Below are 16,662 nucleotides of genomic sequence, written 5' to 3' on the forward strand. Positions count from 1 at the left end.
TAGATGAAACCAATTCAATGTCTGAAGTAAATTAGCAGGCTCAAAGCCACTTTACTCTGAAATATCTATGATTTATACAAAGAAAATTGTGTTTATTTATTTAGTTTGTACTGGGTTCTTTGGATAATTGCTAATAGATAATTGCTTCGTTCCCCCCACTTAGATATACATTGTACAATGTGGGGTCTATCAAACTCTTGTAATGTGGCGGGTCTGAACTGAGATGTGCTATAAATGTATAATATAAACTAGATTTAGAAAACTTAACAAGAGGCATTCCTGGGTGGCTCAGTCTGTTAAGTGGCTGCCTTCTGCTCAGGTCATGATCCCAGGACCCTGGGATCCAGTACTGCATTGGGCATTGGGCTCCCTGCTTAGGGGGACTCTGTTTCCTCTCCCTCTGCCCCTGCCCCTACCCCTGCTCTGCTCTCTTGTTCATTCTCTCTCAAATAAATAAAATCTTAAAAAAAAAAAAGGAAAACATGAAAAATAATGTAAAACATCTCATTAGTAATTTTTATATTAATGTCATGTTGAAATTATATTGGGTTAAATTAGATGTATCATTAAAATTTTATTAAAATTAATTTAATCTGTTCCTTTTTCTTTTTAATGTGGCTACTAGAAAATTTTGAATTATAAAAGTGGCTCATATTATATTTCTACTGGAAAGTGATGATTTAAACATTGCCCTAATAACGTATTTAGTAAGAATTCAAAAATCTGATAAATGCATAAATAGAAATAGTTGGCTCCTTTCTACAGCCTAATAACATTTTTTTGGTGAATTAATGCTTGATTTTAATAGTTCTTCAAAATATGATAACATTAAATTTTATCAGCTCCTCTGTGAGGACAATAAATCCTTAACATTATTTTAGCTAATTGCCCTTGAGAAGCAAAATGTTTTATAAATGCCATTAGCATTTCTTCAAGTATTCATTCTAAATAATTATAAAATAGCATTTAAACCCTAGAAACATTTGAATTCTCTATCACTTCATTATTTACATTGTGAATATTTGCCTTTTTCCCTAAATTTATATATGTTCTACCTGAAATAAATATTATACTTTTGTCCTCATCTACGTATAGACATATCTGGTTGTCATGGGAATTACTGGCTTACATTGGGCTGGGGGAGGGAAAAAAAACTGTGTGGAAATAAAATTGTTCATAGGCTATCTTAATATTAAGGTAATAAATTAGGAGGGTGTTTTACCTTTATTATGTCTTGATTTTTAATTAAAAAATCAAAATATGTCTTCACTAACAAAAGCATGTCTTTAATCAGGATACAGCCTCTTGCAATTCTAAGTTTATACTGACCCCTATAGGTTATTTTGTCCTAATCTACTCCTAGTTTATTCTTATTGAACATATGTTAAAATATTTAAACATGTTTACATTTAGAATTTAATTATTTTAGGATTAAAGTCATAACACATTTTTCATAGATCCTTTCTCTCCTTGTATTGTACAATATAAACTATGCATAAATTTTATTCATCCTTTAAGACAATTTATTTTGAGGGAAACTAGCTTGTATTTATGGTCTACAATAGGCTTACACTGTGCTTTAATTTATAAGACCACGTGATTATTATTTAATCCCCTCAACTCTTTAAGGTTGATATATTACTAACAAAAATTCTGAGATTCTGAGAAGTCAAGTACCTTACTAACACTATTTTCACAATGTATATTGAAAGCAGAATTTAAAACTCAGAAGAACTTGAAAGGAGAAAGGAGAAAGAAAAGAACTTGAAAGGAGAAAGACTATTGAAAGGAGGGGTGTGTAAATGACATTAACCACAGTGAGAAGTTAAAAACTAAGTCAATAGCTTCTCCCCACTTGGTAATTTTTCCAGTGGTAAATTTTTTGGATTCATATTAAGGACTCCTGTAACTCTACAACATTTCTCTTTGGATATCTACCTCAATCCTCTATCTTTTTAAAAATGACTTAAGTAGAGCCATTTTAAAAGGGAGCCAGAACAGCCATTTCAGGACAACTGGTTTTCACATCCTGTTTCTTGAACCTTGAACTCGGCCAAACGGTCAACATTCAAGAAGTCAACAAGCAGGAGAAAATCCCTTTTGAAACGACTAATAAAAGTGAACTTTTGCCAAGGGATCACTTCACCTGACCAATCAATGAGTGCAAATCCAGCCCTACCTGTCAGCACCAATGAACTCTTCTTTAAAACTATTTACCCAATCTTCCTCCTTTTTTTCTTCATGAAAATCCTGTCAACCTCCTGAAATCTGGACACTATTTGGGATTCTACATAAATCTTTGTACCTTAATTGCAATTCTTTGATTCCAATTAAATGCTCTGCTTCTCGAACTGGCTTCTTGTTTTCAGGCTGACATCTTCAACTCTAAGGGCAATTTAAGTTACTTTAAATTTTGCATCTCATTACTCTTGGTTTTTAAGCTTGCATTTTCACGTGCTGAGGGATAGCATTTCTGAGACTTCAAGTTCAGCATGCCCAAACTAAACCCATTGTCGTTTACCGAATTCCATTACTTCCTTTTTACTACTTATTTAATGGTCACAGTTCTAGAGTCCTAGGTGTTACTTCACCTTCACCCATCTAATTTTTGTAATCTTTATAAAACTGTCATTATTAATGACAAAGACTATTTCTATTTTATTTCTGTGCACCAAACTGTTCTCCCAGATTATCTTTTTATATCTCTATAAAAAGAATTAGAACTTTGTGTACTCACTAGAGATGATCACTACCACTTAATTTGCAAGGATTCCAAATGTCCCCTGAACAGCTCATGACGTTCAATAAAATCAATGCCATATTTAAGTCTTTATAATCAGTATGTCTTTTCACTTAATTAAAATTTTTGAACGGGCAAACTTCCTGTAACACCTTAATTGGACGAGAAATTAAAATGCGTGTCAACAACAAAAAGTGATACAAAGAACTGTTAGTACCCAAACGAATGGAAATACCCCAGTAGAACTTGTCCTAGGCAGTGGCCTGCAGGAATATCTGAGAATGTAAGTGGGGCAAAAAGACGCTAAAGTGTAAAAACGAGAAATAAGTGGACGAACGTATGAGCACCGAGAAGGCAATCCTTCAAAAGCGGTTAGAGGACAAAATCATCAAGCACCACCTCAGCCTCTACTGAACCCAAACTCAAATAAACATTACGCAAAGGCGAGTTTTTCTCACACCGTTTCCTTAATGTAGCAAACTACGACCACTGCATTAGCCAAAAACTTCCGCCAGCGGTGTTAAAAGAACCCTGCTCCGAAAGCAGCCCCAAATTCCAAGAATGCGCACGCGCAATCTGATCACGACGCCCTCCTCCACCCCACCCAACTCAGGCCTCAAAGGAAGTGACGCAAAGCTGAGGGGCGGGGTGAGCTATGCGCCGGAAGTGGCTCGCAAATAGTAAATAAGGCCCGAAAGGGTGGAGAAGTACTGTCTCCATCTTGTTGCCTGTGGGTGCTCCTGCGACGTTGCGGAGATGGGGAACGTCTTGGGACTGTGCTCCATGGCGAGCTGGGTAAGGAGGTTTTTTGTGACATTCATGGTGCTAAGCGTAAGAGGCGAAGGCGACAGGAACCCGAGCCGGGCTGGATGGGTTGCAGAGGTAACGTGGTACCCCACCCAACAGGGAGTGCCTTCCGTCCCCATTTTCTCCCTGTATCCCGTGGTCACGCCAATTCAGCTTTAGGGCCCCGAGTCTTGGGTAGAGCTGTCAGCAGTGGCCGTGAGGAGCAGTGAGATGGAAAGTTAAACCCCGATGGGAGAAGCAAAGACGAGACAGCTGTAGTTTCCCACCCCTGTCTTTCGTGAGTAGCTTTCATGAAAGCTACTCCCCATTCTTCTAGGTGCCTTTTTGTTGCTCTTTTTCCTGTGTCTGCGTAGGCCGTCTGTACGTAGGTTTTAGGCCCATTCCGTGGAGTACCCTGTCTTTTCTCGTCCTGTTCCTAGCGACCTCAGACTGCAGCACTGTCATCCCTGGAGGCATGTCGGCCTCTTTGTTCTGTCGGGCGGACTCTGCAGTTAAACGCCCGCTATTTGGGACAGCTTGGTGGTAATATTTACTAGTACTGTTTAGTCTTAGCTCTGTGGCTGGGTCCTCGACCTTCATGCTAGGAAGAAATTACTGTATTTCTCAAGTAATAAATGTATGTATCTGTAAAAGCTGGTCAGTTCAGTGGTGTTACAAATCTTGTATCTTGACGTAAAGCATACTTCTGTAATCTGAAATTTCATGTTTAATTCGGTGTAGGTTGCATTTTAATTAGATAGCATCGTTAGAGTGATACTATTTTTCATTATAGTGGTACAGTTTCTTTATTCAGGTGGTGCAAATAAACTTCAGTTTAAGATAATCATTCCACCCCCCCCCCCGACTGCATATTAACATTAGAGTTACTAAAGTTATTTTTAATTTGGGGCGAGGTATTTGCGTTAAAATCATATTTCATTAATCCATGATTTCTAAATTCCACTTCTAACGCTTGTCGGATTTCCCAAATGATTCCCATTATATACACGAGTCCGAATTTTACATAAATTTTACATAAATCACTATTTTTTCATAAAGTTTTGATATTGCTTGAACTGTAAGTATTACATTTTAATAAAATAATACCTGGAGGTTGTTAATTCAACTGAGATCATTCTCTTGATTATATTTCTTGTAGTTGGGCATGGAAAACAGGTATTTTTAATCTCAGTAATAAACTGGAATATCTACTTGAGTCTGTTTAATACAAAAGAGGCATAGGGTAATAAATGTATTACAGAATAATAAATTTTAAAACACTACTTTTATTTTTTGGGGGTAGGAAGAATGTGTGATTTGTAAAGTCAGATTTTGGCCATTTATCAAGTAGGCATGTTCTTTGTGTATAGTAAAGACTTAAAAGGAGGGATTCATGTTTCCAGTTTTGTTCTCCTCTCCAGAACCACGATGAACACCTTTTTTTCCCCTTAAAAAACAATTATGGTTGGGGGAGGGGTGTGAAGGATTTTTTTTAATATATATTTTTTATGTTTATGTGTTTTAAATCAGAAAATCACTTTAGTGAACAATATGGAAAATTATATTCCTATTAAAATTTCTACAACTATTTCTTCACCTTTATTGACTAGGAAACTGATAAAATTGACACTGCATTTTAGTCACTGTTAATAAGTCACTATCTCTGGCAGTTAATAAGTCACTGCATTTTAGTCACTGTTAATAAGTCACTATCTCTGGGTGGCCAAGGTTGATCTTAAGTATGCTAGATTATGGTGGCCAGCCTAGGAATTGACTCTGTAGTATCTAATTCTATGTAGTATATGATACTACCTCCTTTCATTCTTGGTGCTTTTGTCTCTGTTCATGAACTGTTCAGTTTTAGTGTAGTTTGTTAGCAACTGGAGGAGATTTTGTCTTGCATTAAGTCCGATTTTTCAACAGTCTTAATAGTCAATATGCTTATTTACTTAAAGGTTTTGACAAATTCAAAACTTAATCAAATTTTCAAAAGTACTCAAGTCATTAAATTAGAACAGTTAAACTGTATCTAAACAAGGCTTACTTTTTACTCAGATTTTTTGAGGCTTAATCTATTTTTTGTATGTTTTTTTTTCTGATTTATTTATAAAACAGCTGTAGAAAATTTCTGAGCTATAAAAAAAAGCACATAAAAGAAAAAATACATGTTCTACTATTGTGTATTGATTGGAGCTTTAATTTTTATTTTGAGCTTCTTTGGTAAGTGTCCTAGAATTAGATTGATCATAAATCTTGGTTCATGTGGCTGTCTTTTGGATCAGTGATTACATTAACCACTTAAATATCTGGATCTTTCACCTAATCCTGGAACTACATTACCAGCAATTTATGCCTACTTCAGTGCCTTTCTCCACCCCAATATCAACAATGATACTAAGGACTAGAATTGATTTTTTAAATGATTGGACTTCATTTTTTTTGTCCAAGTTACTTAGTATACTTAAGAAGAAAGAGCTAGTGATTACTGCCTACATATTTTGTGTCAGCTTTTGCTAGATTTTTATTTTTTAGTACGATGACTTGTTTTTGCAGAAATGATTCATAGTCACTGAATAGTCAAGCATAGCAGAGTACACAAAGTTAAAGTGTCACCAAAAAAAAAATGCCACTACCAATAATATTCCTTCTCTCTGTGTATATGTACATAGATGGGTCATGGCATGCTAAACATGTATTTTTAAACAAAGCATTAAATCTAATTCTTCTGGAATTGAATTTGGGCTGTGTGGTTCCCTTAACTTTCCACATAAATTTTTAAAGCAACTGATTTATTTCTACCAGCCTCCTGCTGGGATTGTGATTGGAATTTGGTTGTCTATAGGCAAGTTTGGAAAGAATTGACATCTTAAAATACTGAGTTTTCAATTCATGAGCCCAGAGTATCTTGCTGTTTATTTAAGTCTTTGTTTCATCATTGTTTTCTAATATTCATCATTTGGGATCTAGTATATATTTCATTAGATTTATACTTTAGTATTTCTTTTTGTTTAATTTCAGTTTTCAGTTGGTATGTTGGATTATAATTAATGTGTGTATAATGACCTTGTATCTTGGGACCTTGTTAAACTTCCTTGTACTTCTAGTAGCATTTTTAAGTTTTTTTGGATTTCCATGTAAACAGTTATTTGTGAATGGAAGAGTTTTAGTTTTCCCTTTCCTGTGTATATTCCTTTTTTTTTTTTAAAGCTTTTTTTTTTTTTAAAGCTTTTTACTTATTTATCAGAGAGAGAGATGGGGAGAGAGCGAGCACGGGCAGACAGAATGGCAGGCAGAGGCAGAGGGAGAAGCAGGCTCCCTGTCGAGCAAGGAGCCCGATGTGGGACTCGATCCCAGGACGCTGGGATCATGACCTGAGCCGAAGGCAGCTGCTTAACCAACTGAGCCACCCAGGCGTCCCTGTATATTCCTTTTTTTTTTTTTTTTAATTGTCTTCTTTTATGGACTTGACCCTCTAGTGTGAAGTTAAATATCTGTGATGAGAGCAGATACCCTTGCCTCGTTTTGACTCTTAGGGGAAATAGACTTTCACCATGATGGCAGCTATAGATTTCTTGTAAATACACTTTATCAAGTTGAGGATATGGTGTTTTCTTTGCAGAAAGTTTTGTTCGATCTGTCATGTGTGGCTATTGAATTTTGTCAAGTGATTTTCCTCCATCAGTTGAGATGACCATAAATGGTTTTTCCTTATTATGTGAATATGATGAATTGCATTGGTTGATTTTCAGAAATTCAGTCAGCCTTAATTTTTCTCACGAAACCCTACCTGGTTACAATGTATTATCCTTTCTTTATTTTATTTATTTATTTATTTATTTATTGAATTTTATTTAGCAGGTTGAGAGAGAGTGAGAGAGCAAGCATACAGGCAGGGGGAGCTGCAGGCAGAGGGAGAAGCAGGCTCCCTGCTGAGCAAGGACCCCCCCCCCCCGCCTGCCTTGGGGGGGCTCCATCCCCAGGACCCTAGAACAATGATCTGAGCCAGAAGCAGATGCTTAACCAACTGAGTCACCCAGGCATCCCATATAGCCTTTATTTTTAAAGGTTTCTCTAGAGGCACCTGGGTGGCTCAGTTTTGTGTCTGACTCTTAATTCCTGTTCAGGTCATGATCTCAGTGTCGTAAGATTGAACCCTGTGTTGGTCTCTGCAGTGAGCATGGAGTCTGCTTAAGATTCTCTCTCGCCCTTTCCCCCGTCCCTCCCCCCACCCACTTTTACACTCATGCTGTCCTTCTCACTTTAAAAAAAGGGGGGGGGTTCTTTAGAGTAGTCTTAGGTTCATAGAATAATTGAGAGAAAGATAACAAAGATTTCCCATATATCCCCTGAACCTACATCCCCCATCAGAGTGATACATTTATTAAAATTAATGAACCTATGAACCTACAGTGACACATAATCACCCAAAGTCTGTAGTTACAGTATGGTTCCCTCTTGGTGTTGGACACTCTGGGAGTTTGGGCAAATGTATAATGACATGTAGCCACCATTATAATAGTATAAAGAATATTTTTACTACCCTTAAAATCCTCTATGCCTTGCCTATTCATTCCTGTACCTACTCCAGTCACTGATCTTACTGTCTCCACAGTTTTGCCTTTTCCAGAATTTCATACAGTCGAAGTCATACAAGTTGTAGTCTTTTCATATTGCCTTCTTTTAGTTAGTAATACCCATCTAAGGTTTCTTCATGTCTTTTTATGGCTTGAGAGCTCCTTTGTTTTCAGCACTGCATAATGTACAATTTTTTAGAGATACCATAGTTTATTAGTTCATTCACCTATGAAAGGACATTTTGATTGCTTCCAAGTTTGGGCATTTAGGAATAAAGCTACTATAAATATCCATTTACAGGCTTTTGTATGTACATGAGTTTTAATATGCATTTCCCATATGCATATGAAATATGTAGAAGTCCTTTTATATGCTTATTAGCCATCTATAATTTGGTGAGGTGTCCAGTGACCCTTTTTCTTTTTTTCTTTTTTTTTATTAACCTGTAATAATGTATTATTTGTTTCAGGGGTACAGGTCTGTGAATCATACGTCTTACACCATTCATAGCACTCACCATAGCGCATATCCTCTCCAGTGTCCATAACCCAGCCAACCTATCTGCCCGCCCCCACGCCCACCAACCCCAGCAGCCCTCAGTTTGTTTCCTGAGATTAAGAGTCTTTTATGGTTTAGCTCCCTTCCCAGTTCCATCTTGTTTCATTTTTCCCTCCTTTCCCCCACAACCCCTGCCCTGCCTCTAAAATTCCTCATCAGAGAGATCATATGATCTCTTCTTTTTGATCATATGATCAATTCTTTTTCTCTGATTGACTTATTTCGCTTAGCCTAATATCCTCTAGTTCCATCCACATCATTGCAAATGGCAAGATTTTGTGTTTTTTTGATGAGCTGCGTAATATTCCATTGTATACCACACACACACACACACACCACTTTTTCGTCATCCATTCATCTGTTGATGGACATCTAGGTTCTTTTCATAGTTTGGCTATTGTGGACATTGCTGCTATAAATATTCAGGTGCACATACTCCTTGTTTGTATCTTTAGGATAAATACTCAGTAGTGTGATTGCTGGGTCATAGGGTACTTCTGTTTTCAACTTTCTGAGGAAGCTCCATACTGTTTTCCAGAGTGGCTGAACTAGCTTGCATTCCCATCAACAGTGTAGGAGGGTTCCCCTTTCTCTGCATCCTTTCCAACATCTGTTGTTTCCTGATTGGTTAATTTTAGCCATTCTGACTGGTGTGAGGTGGTATCAATTTGTATTTCCCTGGTGCCAAGTGATGTTGAGCAGTTTTTCCTGTGTCTGATGGCCATTTGGATGTCTTTGCAGAAATGTCTATTCATGTCTCTTGCCCATTTCTTAATTGGATTATTTGTTCTTTGGGTATTGAGTTTGATTAATTCTTTATAGGGGGTATCCAAAACCAGCCCTTTATTTGATAACTCATTTGCAAATATCTGTGGAAAAGCTTTTGATCTTGATGAAGTCCCAGTAGTTCATTTTTGCCCTTGCTTCCCTTGCCTTTAGCGATGTTTCTAGGAAGAAGTTGGTGTGGCTGAGATTGAAGGGGTAGCTGCCTGTGTTCTCCTCAAGGGTTTTGATGGATTCTTGTCTCACATTGAGGTCTTTCATCTATTTTGAGTCTATTTTTGTGTGTGGTGTAAGGAAATGGTTTCAATCCTCTGCATGTAGCTGTCCAATTTTCCCAACACCATTTGTTGAAGAGACTGTCTTTTTTCCATTGGACATTCTTTCTTGCTTTGTTGAAGATTAGTTGAACATTGAGTTGAGGGTCTATTTCTGGGCTCTCTATTCTGTTCCGTTGGTCTGTGTGTCTGTTTTTGTGCACTACTATACTATACTGTCTTGATGATTACAACTTTGTAAAAGAGCTTGAAGTTTGGACTTGTGATGCCACCAACTTTGACTTTCCTTTTCAACATTCCTCTGGCTATTTAGGGTCCATATATATTTTAGGATTATTTGATTTGTTCCATGTCTTTTAAAAAAGTTGCTGGTGTTTTGATAGGGATTGCATTAAATGTGTAGATTGCTTTAGGTAGCATAGACATTTTCACAATATTTGTTCGTCTAATCCATGAGCATGGAACATTTTCCATTTCTTTGTGTCTTGCTCAGTTTATTTCACGAGTACTTCGTAGTTTTCTGAGTACAGATTCTTTGCCTCTTTGGTAAGTTTATTCCTAGATACCTTAAGGTTTTGGGTACAGTTGTAAATGGGAGTGACTCCTTAATTTCTCTCTTTTTTTTCTGTTCTTGCTGTTGGGGTATAGAAATAAAACTAATTTCTGTGCATTGATTTTATATCTTGACACATTACTGAATTCTTGGATGAATTCTAGCAGTTTTGGAGTGGATTCTTTTGGGTTTTCCACATAAAGTATATCATTTGCAAAGAGTGAGCATTTGACTCCTTTTTTGCCGATTTGGATGCCTTTAATTTCTTTCTGTTGTCTGATTGCTGAGGCTAGGACTTCTAGTACTGTGTTGAATAGCAGTGGTGATAGTGGACATCCCTGATGTGTTCCTGACCTTAGGGGAAGAGCTGTTTTTCCCCATAGTGAATGATAATTTGCTGCGGGTTTTTCAGAGATGGCTTTGATAATATTGAGGTATGTACCGTCTATGCTTACATTGTGAAGTTTTGATCAAGAAAGGATGCTATATATTGTCACATGCTTTCTCAGCATCTATTGAGAGTATCATATGGTTCTTGTTCTTTATTAATATATTGTATCACATTGATTGATTTATGGATGTTGAACCAAACTTGCAGCCCAGGAATAAAGCCCACTTGGTTGTGGTGAATAATCCTTTTAATGTACTGTTGGAGCCTGTTGGCTAGTATTTTGGTGAGAATTTTCACATCTGTGTTATTCAAGGATATTGGTCTGTAATTCTCCCTTTTGATTGGGTCTTTGGTTTTGGGACCAAGATAATGCTGGCCTCAAAATGAGTTTGGAAGTTTCCTTCCTTTTCTGTTTTTTGGAACAGTTTCAAGAGAATACATGTTAATTCTTTAAATGTTTGGTAGAATTCCCCTGGCAAGCCGTCTGGCTCTGGGCTCTTGTTGGGAGATTTTTTATGGCACCTTCAGTCTCCTCACTGGTTATGGGTCTGTTCAGGTTTTCTGTTTCTTCCTGGTTCAGTTTTAGTAGTTTTTATGTCTCTAGGAATGGAACCATTTCTTCCAGATTGTCAAATTTGCTGGCGTATAGTTGCTCATAATATGTTCTTATAATTGTATTTTTTTGTGTGGTTGTGATCTTTTCTCTCTCATTCATGATTTTATTAATTTGGATACTTTCTCTTTTTTTTTTTTTTTTTTTTTTTTTATAAATCTGGCAAAGAGTTTATCAGTCTTACTAATTCTTCAAGGAGCCAGGTCCGAGTTTTGTTCTACTGCTCTACTGTTCTTTTGGTTTCTGGTTCATTGATTTTTGCTCTTAATATTTCTCTTCTGCTGGGTTCTTTTCAGCTCCTTTAAGTATAGGGTTAGATAGTGTACTTGATACTGTTGTTTCTTGAGAAAGCCTTGTATTGCTATATACTTTCCTCTTTTTTTTTTTTTTTTTAAGATTTTATTTATTTGACAGAGATCACAAGTAGGCAGAGATGCAGGTAGAGAGAGAGGATGAAGCAGGCTCCCCGCTGAGCAGAGAGCCTGATACGGGGCTCCATCCCAAGACCCTGGAATCATGACCTGAGCCGAAGGCAGAGGCTTAACCCACTGAGCCACCCAGGCTCCCCTATATACTTTCCTCTTAAGACCACCTTTGCTATTTCCCAAAGATTCTAAACTGTTATGTTTTCATTTTCATTTGTTTCTCAGAAGTTTTTAAAATTTTCTTTAATATCCTGGTTAACCCATTCATTCTTTAGTAGGATGCTCTTTAGCCTCCATGTATTTGAGTTCTTTCCAACTTTTCTCTTTTGATTGAGTTCTAGCTTCAGAGCATTGTGGTCTGAAAATATGCAGGGATGATCCCAATCTTTTGGTACCGGTTGAGACCTGATTTGTGACCCAGGGTGTGATTTGTTCTGGAGAATGTTCCATGTGCACTAGAGAAGAATGCATATTCTGTTGCTTTGGGATAAAAGGTTCTAAATATATATGTGAGGTCCATCTGGTCCAGTGTGTCATTTAAAACCTTTATTTCTTTGTTGATCTTTTGCTTTAGATGCTCTGTCCATTTCAGTAAGGGGGGTGTTAAAGTCCCATACTATTACAGTATTATTGTCAATGTGTTTCTTTGATTTTGTTATTAATTGGCTTATGTAGTTGCCTGCTCCCATGTTAGGGGCATAGATATTTAAAATTGTTATTTCTTCTTGTTGGATAGACCCTTTAAGTATGATAAAGTGTCCTTCTTCATCCCTTATTAATAGCCTTTGGCTTAAAATCTAATTATATGTTATAAGGATTGTCGCCCCAGCTTTCTTTTGATGTCCATTAGCATGGTAAATTGTTTTCCACCTCCTCACTTTAAATCTGGAGCTGTCTTTGGGTCTAAAATGAGTTTCTTATACACAGCGTAGTGATGGGTCTTGTTTTTTTATCCATTCTTATAACCTGTGTCTTTTGATTGGGGGCATTTATTCTATTCACATTTAGGGTAACTATTGAGTGCTCGCTTCGGCAGCACATATACTAAAATAGGGTAACACTTTGAGATGAATGAAAAATGAAAGAATGAAGATCTCAATCGAGTGCCATTCTTTTGCTTGTAAGGTGACTATTACTGTATATTGTGTCTGTTCCTTTCTCATCTCTTTAAGGTCCTCTCTTAGAAGACTCCTTTCAGTATTTCCTGTAGGGCTGGTTTGGTATTTGCAAATTCTCTTAATTTTTGTTTGCCCTGGAAGCGTTTTATCTCCTTCTATTTTCAATGAGAGCCTAACTATATACAGTATTTGTGGCATGCATTTTCAAGCTCAGCTGGCTCCTTAATAATTGTCATTCTGAACTCTAGTTCTGACATATTACAAATGTTTGTATTGATTAGGTCCCTAGCCATTGGTACTGCCTTTTGTTCTTTTCTTTTTGGTGAGTTTTTCTGCCTTGTCATTTTATCAGATAAGAATAGATGAATAGGAACAAAATACCAAAAGAGTAGCAACAATCTCAGAAAAATATACACTAACGAATCAGAAGAGACCTGAAACCAGGGGGAGAAGATGGGGAAAAAAAAGGAGGGGGATATACATACACACACACACACACATATATATACACATATACAAATACATGTACATATACATATACATACACTAATTAGACTGGTGAAGAGAACAGAGCCACACGCTTGATTTTGGGTGTATTTTGGTCTGTTAGAAGAGACTACCTCCCAAAATTTTAAAGAAAGAAAACATCTATATACAGAATAAGGGTAAACAATGTGGAGGGATGAAAATGACTGTAAAGATGAAATTTTTAAAGATTTTATTTATTTATTTGTCAGAGAGAGAGGGAGAGAGAGCGAGTACAGGCGGACAGAATGGCAGGCAGAGGCAGAGGGAGAAGCAGGCTCCCTGCCGAGCAAGGAGCCCGATGCGGGACTTGATCCCAGGACGCTGGGATCATGACCTGAGCCGAAGGCAGCTGCTTAACCAACTGAGCCACCCAGGCGTCCCTAAAGATGAAATTTTTAAAAGATTCTAAACAAGGAATTGATAAGTTGGTTGGGGGAAAAAAAAAAGGGAAAAAATGTGATCAGGCTGGAGATTAGAACATAGCCATGTACCAGATTTAGGGTATATTTTGATTAGAAGAAATTGTATCCCAAAATTTTAAAGAAAAATCTATATGTAAACAAAAAATAAGGTTAAATACAGTGAAGGGGTAAAATATGATTATAACAAAGAAAAGTAAAAAAAGATTTTTTAAAAAGATATTGGTAAGATAAAATAGTTAAAAAGCCTTAAAAAAGTAAAGAGGAAAATTTTGAAAAATAGAATATGAAAAAGAATTTTAAAAATTTAACTTTGAAAGACTAAAGAAAGGATCATGGGAGAGAAGCTGTGAACTCTTATTTGTTGCTTTTCCTAGCTCTGGAGTTCTGCAGTTCTCCTAGATCAGTGAACTTGGTTTTGGCTGGATGTTTTGGGGGATCTTCTGGGGGATGGGCCTGTTGCAGGGATTCTCAAATATCTTTGCCTGAGGCAAAATTGCACCGCCCTTGTCAGGGACCAGCTAAGTAATGTGCTTAGGCGAGCTTTTGGTAGCTTTTGTTCCCTGAACACTTTCTGTACAGCTTTGGAGGAGGAGAATGAAAATGGCAACCTCCAATCTGTGGCCCTGGAGGAGGCAAGAGCTCGGGGCCCCACTCCTCAGTGCACTTCCAGTGAAAAACAGTCAATCACTCCCATCTCCCTGGTCTCCGGCTGTGCTCTGTTCACTCCTGGCCTGTGACCGAGCATTTTTATCTCTGGTGCACAGCACCATTTAGAGTCTCCAAACCCAGCAGATTCCTGCAGCGCTACTGCACTGCCTCTCCCGGAGGAAGAAGGAGAGAGTCTCCCCAGATCCGCCTCTTGTGTGGTCTCTGCTCAAAGAGTAGTGGTCCGACTGTGCCTCAGATCACAGTTTAAAATAACCCTGAGTTGAGAACCCCCTTCTTAGCTCCATCTCTGCAGCCAGCTTCCCTGCTTCAATACCTGGGAGCTCTGCCACACTCAGGCATCCCTGGTCTGTGACCCCATGGTTCCTGAGACCACACTGTCCCCATGAGGGTTCCACCCACCCCACCCCCCAGGTAGCCTGTGGAGCAACATCACTCAGTGGAGCAGTCCTCTAAAAGTTCTGATTTTGTGCTCCCGTGCTCCACTGCTTGCAGGGAGCTGGCCCTTCCTGCTGTGTTATATCTTTGTGTGGCTTCAGATTCACTTCTCCCCAAGTCCTACCTTCCAGAAAGTGGTTGATTTTCTGTTCCTAGAATTGCTGTTCTCGTCTAGCTCTAGCTGTTGGGCTGGTAGGTGTTCAGAATGGTTTGATAACTATCTAGCTGAACTCCTTGGACCTGATGATATTTCTGTCTCTTACTTCTCCATCTTGCTCCCTCCTCTGTTTGATTTTTTTTTTTTTTAAGGTAGAAGCGCAGATTGTTCCATTGAAATCTTCATTTTGTCTAATGTAGTTATTTATTTAGTACTGTAAGTTTCACAAATGTAATGTGTTATTTTCATTTGTTGTAACTTCTTTTAGGTATTTTTTTTTCCTCTGTGGGTTAAATAGAAGTGTGTTACTTAGTTTCCATATATTTTTTCTGTTACTGATTTCTAACTTAATTCCATTGTTGGTCAAGAATACATGGTGGTGGTTTGATTTGAGACATTTTGCATCTTTATTGAAATTTGAGATTTGTTTTATGGCCAAAAATGTGGTCTGTTTTGGTACATTCTGGAAAACAATTTGTGCCCTACTTTGGTTGTATTGAGTATTCCCTAAATGTCAGGCACAATTTATTGGTAATGTACAAATTTTCTTTATCCTTACTGATTTTTGTTTGGCTTCTTAATGAGTGAGTATAAATGTGAATTTGTTATTCTTTTCAGTTTTATTGTTTTTCCCTAGCGTATTTTGAAGTTCTCTTATTAAATGTAGAAATATGTAGGATTAGTGGTCTCCTCCATGAATATACCCATGTATGTCTCCTTTTCATTATGAAGTGTCCCTCCTTAACGTTGGTAGGTTCTTTGCTCTGAAATCAATTTAGTCTGGTACTACTATAGCATGGTATTTATTTTTTCTTTCTTTCACTCTTAACCTATATGCATTTTTATATTTAAGTAAGATTCTTATAGAAGAGAGAATTGGATCTCAAGATTTTATCTAACATAGTCTCTGCCTTTTTGTTGGGAGTCTTTATGCCATTTACATTTAGTGTGATTATGTTTGGGCTTTAATCAACCATTTTTCTATTTTGTGTTTGTGTATTTGTTTTCTGTAGGTTTTTGTTTTGTTTTGTTTTGTTTTGTTTTTTGCCTTACTTTACGTTAATTAGCCATTTTTAGTATTGTTTTATTTCCATCGCTTTACTAGTATACTTCTTTGCCTTGAGTTTCTCAGAAGTCACTCTAGGGTGTATATTATTCATTTTTAACTTTCTACAATCTATTTTCATTCATTCATTCATTCATTCAGTCATGCCACTTACAATTTAATAATCGTGCAGTAGTATAAAGTTGAATGTCTTGAATGTCTCCTCTTGCATGCTATTTGCAGTCATCATATTATTTTTCTTCCACCTTTGTTATAACTACCCACAGTATTTTTGCTTTAGTTTTAATCGTTTTAATAGTTTTAAACACAACTAATGAATCATTGAACACTACATCAGAAACTAAGGATAGGTACTGTAAGTGGCTAACTGAACATAATAAAAGGATAATTATCCTTTAAAGGATTTCCTTGTATTTTGTCATTTGCATTGTTCTTAATTCCTTTTATATAGATCTGCTGTCTGGTCTGATCTTTCTTCTGCTTGAAGGATTTCCTTCAACATTTCTGGTAGTTCAGGTCTGCTAGTTTTGGATTCTTTTGTCCTTTGTCTGAAAGTGGTTTTATATTA

The 16,662-nt window shown here is 37.1% G+C and overlaps 1 protein-coding gene across 1 annotated transcript in view; it reads left to right on the plus strand.

The window, feature by feature from the left end:
• The first annotated feature begins 3,381 nt into the window (after positions 1-3,381).
• SERINC1 (serine incorporator 1) overlaps positions 3,382-16,662 on the plus strand; it is a 35,442-nt gene continuing 22,161 nt past the window's right edge. The window contains exon 1 of the mRNA XM_059177701.1: positions 3,382-3,535. Within this exon, the coding sequence (XP_059033684.1) occupies positions 3,497-3,535 (39 nt within the window). The 5' untranslated portion in view covers positions 3,382-3,496. The remainder of the gene's footprint in view (positions 3,536-16,662) is intronic.

Source organism: Mustela lutreola, chromosome 6, assembly GCF_030435805.1.
Source record: "Mustela lutreola isolate mMusLut2 chromosome 6, mMusLut2.pri, whole genome shotgun sequence".
Lineage (NCBI taxonomy): Eukaryota > Metazoa > Chordata > Mammalia > Carnivora > Mustelidae > Mustela > Mustela lutreola.